Below are 13,440 nucleotides of genomic sequence, written 5' to 3' on the forward strand. Positions count from 1 at the left end.
ACATAATGCCGGGATCTTTTAAAGTACAGAGTAACGTTATAAGAACCAAAGAAACACAAAAAGTCGTATGTACAAAACACACCAGCGAAAATGAAAGATAATACAAACATCACATAAAACAGACCAAACAGTAAAAGGAATATTAATAATTGAACAAAGACAAATAAAAGAACAATATCACACGTAATTAAGATGATAAACAAAGTCACTACGTAGAACCTGTACATCAAGACCACCATGTATTATTTGTGAAGCTAATACAGAATATTTATCAACAAGGTCTTGGTATCTCTAACTGTCTGTAAATCATTTTTATTCGTTTCTGAAGACTAGGACCACAATTAATGACCCTTATTTTCCGTTGCCCACGAATAGTGTTCCCTTTAAATACAAAGTATTTTTTTCTTTATTTTTTCCCTTCCTAATTAATTTCCTAGCTTTTCAAAGGTCGGAAAAGAAAGAAGAGAATTGAATTATACTTTTGAATGTTAATAATTCGGTAGATAGAAGGAGTGATTAAGCCAAATGTAAATTGGTAATATTTACAGTTTTTCGAACATGTCTTGACTAGTCCTCACAAGGAACAATGTGTACTACCGTAATTTGTAAACTTCATCACTGTCATTTGTTTACTAAATGTTGGATGCAATTGCAAATTAATTTGAACAATACACACACCAAATATTGTACAGAATTTACAGGGGGGATTATATGAATATGGCTAAACGTTAAAATGAAAAAATAAGGGAAATTAATAATTGTTTATGACCGAAGTTGATTCTTAAATACCCGAAAGTAAAGTGAGGACCATCTTTACTGACAGAAAAATGACATATATATGTTAAATCATGTCTTTTTTGTTGAACTTTTATTTAGTAATGTTGAAAAATCTGTGAAAATATGTAATTTTTGGCATTGAGAAATCTCTTTTGTACAGATTTATGAGAGCCCTTTTAGTTTTGTGATGATTCCAACACATTTGTCTATAAATCAATTATTTTGGAATTTTTGTTTGTTGTTTATATGAATGATAAGTGGAAGAGAAAAAATTAAAGAACAAAATGTCATGTTCGACAAATTAGACTTTGGATTGTTTTGTTACCTTGAAACTTTATGATCTTTGTATATTTGTGGTCTTGTTTTTAAATTAAATTAAAATCTTAACTTGCAAGTTTTGTTGTAATAACATTGACGTTAACTGTCATCTTTTTTTTAATGTATAGCAAGGAATTAAAGCACGATTTGTTTTATGTTTCATGATGCCAAGAACGGATATAATTTGATCTGTCATGAACTGATTTAATTTTCAGAATAGAATCTATTAAAAAATCTTGGTACCAAGCACGCATATGGTTTCACAATGAAACGTTTTGAAAGGTTTATTCATTTAGTGAAGTGTAAATGAAACAAATAATTTTTTTTACTCTACATGCCCAAATTATTAAACTTTTTAGAAAATAAAATCAATCATAATGAATGCTAGTTTGATCATTTTCCATATACACAGTACGTAATCAACAAGTTATCATATGAATGAAATATAAAGTATCAAATCTAAACATAAACATGAAAACACTTGTTTCTTTTACATCGTTATCGATTTAATTACGATCAATTGTAATCCGAAATAACAAGCACTTGGAAATATGGAAATTCATTATGTACCCCTTCTTCATTTTTGTCAGAGAAGACTCTATAAAATCTCAAATCGGTCTTTCTCTCCTTTGGTATTGAGACAAAACGGCTCAACAACCAAGAGTTCCCATTACAGAACTGTTTAACGTATTTACTACCATTATGTTTACAGTTAAATAAAACTGTCAGGAATATTTTTCTTAAGTTAAACCAATTTCTTTTCCTTTAAGATCATAAAAAATATTATATACATTGAATGTTTAATCACTAATTTTCTACATGAGAAAATGCCTGTACCGAGTCCGGAATATGACAGTTGGTTTCTATTCGTTTGACGTGTTTGAACTTTTTATTGTGCCACTTGCTTCGGATCAAGCCACACCAACGATGATAATATAATCAATTAACTGATTTTAATTTGTATTTGATACTTGTAAAAACATTCGGTATTTAAAACTAGTGGTGCACTTCTCCTGACCATCGTGGATGGTCATTTGTATGCCGTCCTTTTCGAAGAACCCCCCCCCCCCCCCCAAACAAAAACAAAAACAATAGCATCTTGTTCATTAGTTCTGTAGTTTGATTTTGAGATCGGTAGTTTTGTTAATCGTTTTTTCATATATTGATATTTAACTTGATTTCCGCAGATATGATGAATTCAAAATGAAGCCTACGACAAACGTGGTTATTTCAACTTTCCAATTGTCGCTTTCCTTTTGTCTTTTGCCTGCTGATTCATATGCTCGGTCCCATGGTATGACGCTGATATATCAGAATAGATGACTGACCTGTAGATTTAGTATTTATGTCTTTATTATGTCACATTTTATCACATGATAATTTTGTAACCGTGACGTGTATATTTTCAGATAACAGCATCGGTAAACTAATCTCTCCTAGCCAACGGTTATTGGCCATTGTTATATTTTGGTTCATTTCTATTTGTGTTACATTTTAAAGTTGTGTTTCTGTTGTGTAGTAGTTCTCTTACATTTGATGCGTTTCCCTCAGTTTTAGTTTGTAACCCGTTTTTTTTTCTATCAATTTATGAATTTCAAACAGCGGATTACTACTATGGTTTTTATCACGTATAATTATTTCATTCAAGAATTTAAATCATCTTACATAGGAACCAAATCTTGAAATACTTAATATTTTTGAAGGAACAAGAGTTCTACAATAATAATAATAATCATAAGAGTAAAAATTAAAATCACAAAATACTGAACTCCGAGGCAAATTAAAAAAAAAATCAAATGGCAAAATCAAATGACATAACACATCCAACAAATGGACAACAACTGACATATTCTTGACTTGTTACAGGCATTTTTTAAATGCAGAAAATGGTTGACTAAACCTGGTTTTATAGCGCTAAATCTCTAACATATATGAAAGTCGCATCAAATTCCATTATATGTACAACTATGCGTGAACAAAACAGACATAATAGGTAAAATTGTCAAAATATGGGTACAACAATCATCACTGTGTCACAGTTTAAAAAAAAAATTAACAAATAATTTTCTATGGAGAAAAAGTTCTTACACATTTAAAAAAAAAACAAATTCAAATATGAAATAAATCTGCACAGAAATCGAGGAGAAATAGAGCCAAGTCATTTGTGTAGTGTTCATAATAGGAAATTCTCTTGTAATGTTTGTTTCAAACACTACAATGAAACTGATAGAAATATAATCAAGAAAGCCAATAGTTACTGTGATTATTAATTTTATTCAGTTTTTTGTATGTATTCATAGAAAGTCTCTTTTAGTGTTTATTATCCAGGAAGACAGCAATTGCAATGATACTACATAACAAAATATTCTGTACATCCAAGAAAGACAATGGTTGCTGTGTATTAAGTGTTTGGTTTGTATAGTTTAAAACACACTATACAACTTTATACGACTGAAGGTTTTTGTATAGAACTTGTTTTTTTCTTCTCCAAAATAGAAACATTATATACTAAAGTTGGTTGCAAGATATTACTAAACTCTACATAAACTTTCGTTTATAGGTTGACTGCCTCAAAACATTCAAACTTATAATAGATGATGTGAAATACTCGTATTAATCATGTTTCTGCGAGTCAAACAAACAGCTTTAGGACCCTTGAAAATCTTACTGAAGATGTTGCATGGGTGTCACATGGTTTAAGGTTATCCACGTTACTAGTGGGCGTCAAAGGAATGAATCTACTGTTATAATGTCTTCTCCGTCATTTCGAAAGTAACAGCGCTAAAGTAAAGGTAAGACATATATTTCTCTCTTAATTTTGATAAATTGTTTTATACATATTTTACTTTATGCATTTCTTTATGCATTTCTTGTTCTATTCTGTTTCTTTTTGTTCTGTACGAGTTGTCATAGTTTCGTGAAACAGTTCCCTATGAAAGACTAGACAATATCTCATTTGCTCAAATACCAAAAGGATAAGACACAAGTCAAACAAATTATTGCAGACTTTTCTGCTGTCATATTTAACCATGAAATAGAAGCTTGCATGCATTGATATTAAACCAAGAATTTCAATGTGTTGGTTGACTGTTATGTGGTACATGTATTTGTTTCACAGATGACGGCTGATATGTTTCAACTATCGTTACTATTGTTCCAATATCTTTTTATCGAATGTGAACTACTGTACCTTTCCGGTCCACATGATATCGACTACAGTTTTTCTATGGAGTATATGTTTCTCTTTTTAAATTTCTATGTTGGGTTTTGATTACTGTTTGGTTTTTTAATGTTTTCATTTTTTGCCATTTCATTGTTAGTTTTTTTCAACTTGTGATTTTGAATATTCCTTTGGTATCTTTTGCATTTCTTTTGTGCATGATATATATATATAAAACAATAAAGAAATGAAGGTAATCTTTGAATTTAACAACGCAGTAGCAAAACGGATCAGTAAATATATTGACACTAAAGAAATTAAAGTTTAAGAGGGAAGTAAACATCGAAGTTTTGTAACAGGAAAAGGTAGTGTGCAATAAGGAAATTATGCATGATGTTTACTATTCGTTTTATTAGCTCACCTGGCCCGAAGGGCCAAGTGAGCTTTTCCCATCACTTTGCGTCCGTCGTCCGTCGTCTGTCGTCGTCCGTCGTCTGTCGTCGTCCGTCGTCGTCCGTCGTCGTTAACTTTTACAAAAATCTTCTCCTCTGAAACTACTGGGCCAAATCAAACCAAACTTGACCACAATCATCATTGGGGTATCTAGTTTAAAAAATGTGTGGCGTGACCCGGTCATCCAACCAAGATGGCCGCCACGGCTAAAAATAGAACATAGGGGTAAAATGCAGTTTTTGGCTTATAACTCAAAAACCAAAGCATTTAGAGGAAATCTGACATGGGGTAAAAATGTTTATCAGGTCAAGATCTATCTGCCCTGAAATTTTCAGATGAATCGGTTAACTTGTTGTTGGGTTGCTGCCCCTGAATTGGTAATTTTGAGGAAATTTTGCTGTTTTTGGTTATTATCTTGAATATTATTATAGATAGAGATAAACTGTAAACAGTTAAATGTTCAGCAAAGTTAGATTTACAAATAAGTCAACATGACCGAAATGGTCAGTTGATCCCTTTAGGAGTTATTGCCCTTTATAGTCAATTTTTAACCATTTTTCATAAATCTAAGTAATCTTTTACAAAAATCTTCTCCTCTGAAACTACTGAGCCAAATTAATCCAAACTTGGCCACAATCATCTTTGGGGTATCTAGTTTAAAAATTGTGTGGCGTGACCCGGTCAACCAACCAAGATGGCTGCCATGGCTAAAAATAGAACATAGGGGTAAAATGCAGTTTTTGGCTTATAACTCAAAAACCAAAGCATTTTGAGGAAATTTGACATGGGATAAAAATGTTTATCAGGTCAATATCTATCTGCCCTGAAATTTTCAGATGAATTGGACAATCGGTTGTTGGCTTGCTGCCCTCCAATTGGAAATTTTAAAGAAATTTTGCCGTTTTTGGTTATTATCTTGAATACTATTATAGATAGAGATAAACTGTAAACAGCAATAATGTTCAGCAAAGTAAGATCTACAAATAAGTCAACATGACCTAAATGGTCAATTGACCCCTTAAGGAGTTATTGCCCTTTATAGTCAATTTTTAACAATTTTCATTAATTCGGTAAATTTATGTAAATTTTTACCAAATATTTTTCTCTGTAACTAATGGGCAAGGTTCATTATAGATATAATTGTCAGAAGCAAGAACGTTCAGAAAAGTAAGAACTTCCAACACATCACCATCACCAAAATACAATTTTGTCAGGAATCCATTTGTGTCCTTTAATATGCACATAGACCAAGGTGAGCGACACAGGCTCTTTAGAGCCTCTAGTTTGTTTTTGTGTTCCTATTTCATTTTACCAAAATAAGTTACATCACGGTTTGAAACCTGTATAAATCAGTAACTATTCTATTTTTGAAACCATTAGTCAAAATAATCAATCTAATAATTAGTCTCAATAACGGTAAAGGCTCGACTACATTGGACGCGTCATCACTTTTATGATAAATTCGCGCTAAAGTTTTTTATACGAATTTTTGCTATGAAGGTGACGAGTACTGTTTATTCTTTAGTTTTCTATGTTCGTGGATCAGGATCTGCTTACACCGCCAGAGCACCTGAGATCACCCCTAGTTTTTGGTGGGGGTCGTGTTGTTTATTCTTTAGTTTTCTAGGTTGTCTCATTTGTACTATTGTTTGTTTGTTTGTCTTTTTTCATTTTTAGCCATGGCGTTGTCAGTTTGTTTTAGATTTATGAGTTTGACTGTCCTGTTGGTATCTTTCGTCCCTCTTTTAAACTTTGAAATTGATAGTACTTGATACAAATTCTTGTAGCTCCTATTTTCTTATACTAGGGAATCTGACATTTTCAAAATACAGAGCACTAGCATTACTGTAATTAATGTTTATTTATTACACAAGTTAAAGAATCAGCTTTGGAACCATGGTTAGGTGGCATGCAGAATTTGAAATATATAATATTACAGGAACTAAGAGTTTAACATTATATGTTTGAATAAACTCAACTGAAGAGACCAAATTATCTATTTAAAAATATCAATAACCATTGATGAGATTCATAAAATATTTTGTCCAAAAACCCAAATATTGATTGAAGAATAAGTGCTAAGAAAGCTTACAAGGTAACAAGTAAATTCTAAAATATAATAAATCTTGCTTTGCCGCCAACAAGCGATAACTGTAACGGATTCTAATATTACTGATACATAAGATTCTGTTTAGAGTCACTACGTACAGTGTTGTTTATTATTGTATTCTATATTTGGCTAGAATGGAATGTAGTAAGCACCCTCCTACTTTTTCAATACATTGAATAAGAAGTAATCCTTCTCCAGATACATGTCCACCGGTACATTTTCAACAACGAAATACATATAAAAATGAGAATACAAATATACTATAATAAACAATAACAAAAATATTCTATCCTTAATTTTATTTACTGTGGTTGTAAAGTTCTTAATCATTATCTTTTTTCAGGAACAAAATGTATGCACAATATTTTCTTGGGGCACTGATAGGCTTATGCTTTGTCAATGGAGTGACGGCAGCTATAGTACCGGGCCTGGATGCTGCACGTATAAATGCTTTGATGAGTCCACCTGGCCATGGTATTTTTATTGTGTCCTAGGAGTGTTAATGATATAATTATATAATTATTAGTTTACATAGAGATATATTTTTTTTTGGAAAATAACTGTAATTTGTTTCAATGCTTAGTTCCGTGAATATATGAACAGATATTGAAAATAGTCTTGTCTGTGTTTTACAAAATTTCAGTCTATTTGGCAGCTTGTTTCAATCACCTTACTGTGCCGTAGGAAATATATTGCATGCACATTCTCTGTCTCTTTCATAAACACTAACGCGCATTTATGCCCATGTTGTGAAGATATTTGTGTGGCTCATTAATGTTGCATATGCTTGTTTTTAAAATTCAATCCCTGCACAAAATTCTCACAACTATAAAAAAAAATTGTCCAAAAGTGGTAGTAAGTGTAACCTGTCTTGCTAAATTCATGGATAAAAACATATCAGGTATCGCTTTGTGTTTTTGTTGGCATATTCTTGCAAAAAGATAAAAGACGATGTGGTATAATTGCCCATGAGACAACTCTCACAAGTCACAATTTATACCATTATATGTCAAAGTACTGTCCTCAACCCGGAGCCTTGGATCACACCGAACATCAAGTTATCATGGGATCCAAAAATGATAACATGCTACTGGACATTACAACACTCTCTCGTTTAAAGAAAACAGAGATAATCTATAATTATGGAAGCAACAGCTGACCAATAATGAAATATACAGTTGCACAAATAGAACTATATATAAATTTAAAGTAGTATAAAGAATAACAAGAAAGTATATCCTTGTAAACTAGATATCTTACAACAGTTATACTTTTCTTACATTTTCAGGTACCCCTTTATCAGCAAAAGATGCCATGGGTCATTTCCCAGGACTAAGTAGTATGTTATATGCATTATGTTTCCATTCTTTATGAATTAACGTCATATTCCAGGCCATTATATACAGTAACAATTTAGGAATGTTTTACAAAATTTATAGGGTTTTGTGTATGATGATAAATAATTGCCACATTCATTAAAGTAAATCACTTTTTTTTAAATAAGTTGAAACTACATCTTTCTGAGTTTTTAAAGTTAAAAAATAATATTTCGGGAATTTTTTAAATGCAGCACTCATTTATTTTCATTGACTACAATTACATGTATATTAAAATTTAAATGTATCAGTTTGACCCGTACGGTTTCATCAATTTCATTTGAACTTTGGAGGTTTGTTGCCAGAAGAGGGGGCAAAAGATACCAGAGGGACATTTCAACTCATAAATAAAAACAAAACTGACAACGCCATGTCTAAAAGTGAAAAAGTAAAACAGCCAAACAATAGTACACAAAACACAACGTAAAGTATAAGAAAAAAAGAATAAGCAACACGAACCCCACGGGAAAACTGGAGGTGATCTCATGTGCACCGGAAGAGTAAACAGACCCTGCTCCACAAATGTATTAGTATCGTATTAGTACAAACCCGGTAATAAGTCTAACTCGTTAGGTCACATTCGTCACAATCGTATCAATATCCTTATTTAAATTTTTAAAACACAACTTAAGAAACTTAAATGTATTTAAAACAGAAATATAAGTACCTAACCTAACATTTTACATACTGTATAATGATCCATAGTTGTTAAACATGATTTATTTAAACCTTGTAACTATATAACAATCATTTTTCATTTAACATTAAACATTCTCAAACTCACGTTGAAAGAGGTATGTTTTTATCGGCATTCAGAGAAACCTTCTATCTGTGAAAAGTCTTTGAAAAAAGATTTCAGTTACTAGTATACCATTGTATAAAAATACAAAACAATGGTAGAAAGTATTTATATATATCTTTATATTTTTAGATACCGTCTATTCCAGTTCAAGCTTTCCAGGCCAAATGCCCCCAGGTATATAATGATTTTCGTATTTTAAAACATTTCTGACAATCTTGAATCTGACTCTGCAATTATAGTTTACGCCATGATGCCTTTTAATGAAAATTGGCATACTGCATTTATTACACTTTACCAATTAAGTGTTGAATTGCTAAATGATTTCCTAAATTATTTAAAATATATCAATTTGCACTTACCTCACTATCAAAGTGTAAATAAATTAGTTCAAACGACCTCTTCAATAACGCCATGATTGGTGTATAGTATACTTACTATTTTCTTATTATTTCTCTTGATAGGAGAACGTTTTGAAATTTAAAGATTGATATGCTATCCTATTGTTTTGCCCTGAACTATCGGCTTTATATGAATTTCAAAATGACAGACGAAATACATCAACAAGAGAATACAAACACATAAGTCTAAAAACAAACTGATAACACCATGGCTAAAAAATAAACGACCTAAGGACAATCCGTATACTAAGTATACAAAACACAGAGAAAAAAACCCATGAATATACCTAAACACCCAAATAACAAAAGCAACAATCATTATACGTCTTTCCTTAAGTTAAACTCTTTTATTAAGTTTGCAAATTTGAACGACTTCCTTTCTACTAACCTTTGCACTGCTCTTTTTAATGCAATTTAGAATTCGGTGACCTAGCTTTTGTTCTACAAAATGAGTCGTTTATTTTTCTTTTTTAAAATTTATTTTTTGAATGTTTAAAATTCAAACATAAACACATTTTAATGAAAGATAATATTCCGTATCTATTTCAGAAATAATATATGATGGTCTTGAAGTATATATTATAGAAACTTTTGTTGTTTGTCCTCTTTTTTACGTGTTAATGTATTTATTTATTTATCTTTGTAAATTATCAACCTTTGTCAACTTTGTTTCATTTATACCATTACAATACACAAAATGCATAATCATTGTATTTTTTTAATTTTAGATAACAGTGTCTTCCCCAACTTCAACTTTCAAGGCCAACTTCCCCCAGGTATAACAATTAGCCCTGTACTCTTAAATCTCTATCTGCATGCCATTACAATTTACGCCATAATGCCATTTATAAAAAATGGATATCCTGCACGATTTATGTTTCATAAAATAATGTCAAATTGCTAAAAGATTACATAAATTTTTGAAATCAATCAATTTGTATTTACCATATCAAATTATGGTATAAATAAGAAAAATCTTAACTGAATCTAATGGAAGCACTCATAGACGTATTCAAACTCGGATATTAAGTATATTACAATTAGAATAGTAAATGTTGACCTTCAAATACCGGACTATGAGCTTTTCATATTGCATGTCAAGAAATGCGAATATGTCATTATTCTTCCTTATACAAAAGGATCAGTTCTCTCTTCATAATTGTCAGAATAATCTCTTATCAAATCCCAGCATATAGAATTATTCTTCCTCAAATATTCAAAATAGAATGTATATACATTTTGATTTAGCTTATTCATATTCAAATTGTAAAAGTTGAAATATAACCTTTATAATTCACAATATGTTTTTATTTCAGGATCTGTATATACAAGGAGAGTCAGTGAGTGTCTATCATTCTTTTTGTAAATTTGTATGTTAAATAAATACATATAGTTTTGGAGTCTTCGTTCTCAACGTTTTGATAATTATAATAGTACGCTATAACCAAAGGCCCAAAATGAAAGTATTGATGAACGAAGGGAGCCATAAAACATAAAATCAAATTATAAGAGAGAGAAAAACATCACTAAATTAAAATCTAAAATATTAAGCAATGGTTCAAGAAGAAAAAAACCACAGAATCCTAATCATACAAACACAATTATTTTCCATATACATAAAAAAAAACATGGATATACCTTAACACACAAACAACAAAAGCATAATGAGGCGATATTTTCTGTACCTTTCATTTTTGTAGATATATATTCACGTATATTACTAATACTGTTAAATAAATGGATTTAAAGCTAAACGTATATATGTGTGATGAGATATAAAATTTTAAATGTTTTTGATAATTTTTAGGAACAAGCATGCCAAACATCGCCTACCCAACATACCCTTCATATCCAACTGGAAGTAAGTATTATTTATTTACAACTAACACTATTAAAATTGGTAAACCTTGTATATGCCAATATATTTACACAGATCTTAAGCGAAATGTAAATTTACCAAAAAGAGATGAACATCTTAACGATACGGTTAACTTAAATCAACATCTCGCATAAAAAAAAACTCGTTCTCTTGGAGTAAACAGTCCATAACATATATATCAATTAAACAACCTTTTCTTCTTGTTTTCACTAGGTTATTACAGAAGAAGAACGATTAATAACAACCAAGGCGGTGGGTTCCCGTGGATGTGGTATGCAATGTCAGAGATGTAAACCAAACATGCTACAAAACGATAACAAATTTTCCTCTATTTTAAAAAACTCAACAATCATTCCTTTCTTTTCTTTTTATAAATTTCTCTAGTATGTATATGTACCAAGAACTGAACTAACATGCTCTTTGTAATAATATAGTATTGTTAGTATGAAATTTTTTATATTAAAATTAGTTTGTTTTTACGTTCTTCTTTCTTTGAAAGCAATGTATCAATTAACCTTGCCATTATTCATTTCAATTCATACAGAATAATTTGACTTGTATGTAACACGTGTAATCACTGTCTGGGTTTTTATGTCTATCAGTTCAACGACATATTTTTTTCATTTGACCTGACATCATAGGTTAACCCAACAAAAATGGAATAAAAAATATAATGTTAAGGAATTTAGCGGGTTTTTCAAATTATAAACGTGCTATTTACTAGATTTAATAATGTTATAACATTCTCATTCAGTTCTCGTCATCAGGCTTTTGTCGTGAGAACTTTCTTCGAGTCCATGCTTCGACCATAGGCAGTGCAAATATAAATGCAATTGATTATTTGGAATAAATAACTGAAAATGAAATCCCCGGGGTGTTCTAATATTAATAAACTATTCAATATAGAACTAGGAATACGTCAGTTTAAACTTATTTGTTGGCGCCTCACCATGGACAGTAGTGTAACGGTACAACATAAGAAAAAGCTATGCAAAATAATAAGCGAAAAACAAATCTGAAAAACAGCTTATAAACACCAACCACTCAATTACAGGCACATACATAATATGGCTATTTTAAAGGCGTCCACTCTCTACCTAACTTGGGACAGTAGTGTAACAGTACAACAACGGAACAGAGTTTAATCGTCAAAATAAGTTCTTTTACAGATGGGTACAAAGCAGAAATACATCTAACAAACACACAGTGTACGTGCCAGGGTACTTATCCTACTCAAAAACATAGAGCCATAAAGTACAAATCTGAGAGTAGTCTATTAAGTATTTCCATTGCTAGAGTCTATTGTGTTGCAAGATTTAACTAGATGTTTCTAAGATCTCACTCATTTCTGTTTTAATCTCGATCAAAAGGCTAATTAAGGTACAAAAAAGAACATACATAAAACATGTAATTGCTTTTTTTCACATTTTGTCATACGATACCTTTCGTGTTGTTTATTCCTTAGTTTTCTATGTTGTGTCATGAACTATTGATTTTCTGTTTGTCTTTTTCATTTTTAGCCATGGCGTTGTCAGTTTGTTTTAGATTTATGAGTTTGACTGTCCCTTTGGTATCTTTCGTCCCTCTTTTCATAGATTACTATACTGTATGGTTTTTATAATAAATAAATATGAATATATATTTAATTTAAGTATCACTCATTGATTGATACAGTACATGTTTACAAATAAATATCAGTAATATTTTTTTTAAGATTCATTCAATGCCCAGCCAAACTATTGCTTTATGAGACACTTTAAAAACATACATGTACATATTTACAATAAAACTGCATGTTAATTTGTTAAATATTTCTAGAGTTAAAAATCTAATAAATAATTTTTTTTCAAAATCGTTTTCAAAAATACAATTAAATATAAAATGTTTATGATAATTATATGAAATACACTACTTAGAGCTCTTATTCAAAAAGTTATCAGTTGTCTCCTAAAACAGACATAAATATAATAAAAAAAAATATAAATCTCAATGAATAAAATACCTTATTTTAAAAATTGGAGAAAAATAAATATGCTTAATGTTTAAAACTTAGACAAAAACTAGGCTATCAAAATAAAACATTGTATATCTTCAATCAAGTGTAAATATTTTCCTTCTCATAACACATTTCTGTAAAATTTTACCTAGACATGTCCGAATTTCCTCG

At 30.5% G+C, this 13,440-nt stretch overlaps 1 protein-coding gene across 1 annotated transcript; it reads left to right on the forward strand.

The window, feature by feature from the left end:
• The first annotated feature begins 3,750 nt into the window (after positions 1 to 3,750).
• Positions 3,751 to 11,752, forward strand: LOC134704910 (uncharacterized). The gene is made up of 8 exons (XM_063563696.1): positions 3,751 to 3,887; positions 7,162 to 7,292; positions 8,107 to 8,157; positions 9,126 to 9,170; positions 10,123 to 10,170; positions 10,711 to 10,734; positions 11,202 to 11,255; positions 11,487 to 11,752. The coding sequence occupies exons 2-8, from the start codon at positions 7,169 to 7,171 to the stop codon at positions 11,564 to 11,566; spliced, it is 426 nt and encodes a 141-aa protein (XP_063419766.1). The 5' UTR covers positions 3,751 to 3,887; positions 7,162 to 7,168; the 3' UTR covers positions 11,567 to 11,752.
• Positions 11,753 to 13,440: the final 1,688 nt, after the last annotated feature.

The sequence above is a fragment of the Mytilus trossulus genome, chromosome 2 (genome assembly GCF_036588685.1).
Source record: "Mytilus trossulus isolate FHL-02 chromosome 2, PNRI_Mtr1.1.1.hap1, whole genome shotgun sequence".
NCBI classification, from domain to species: domain Eukaryota; kingdom Metazoa; phylum Mollusca; class Bivalvia; order Mytilida; family Mytilidae; genus Mytilus; species Mytilus trossulus.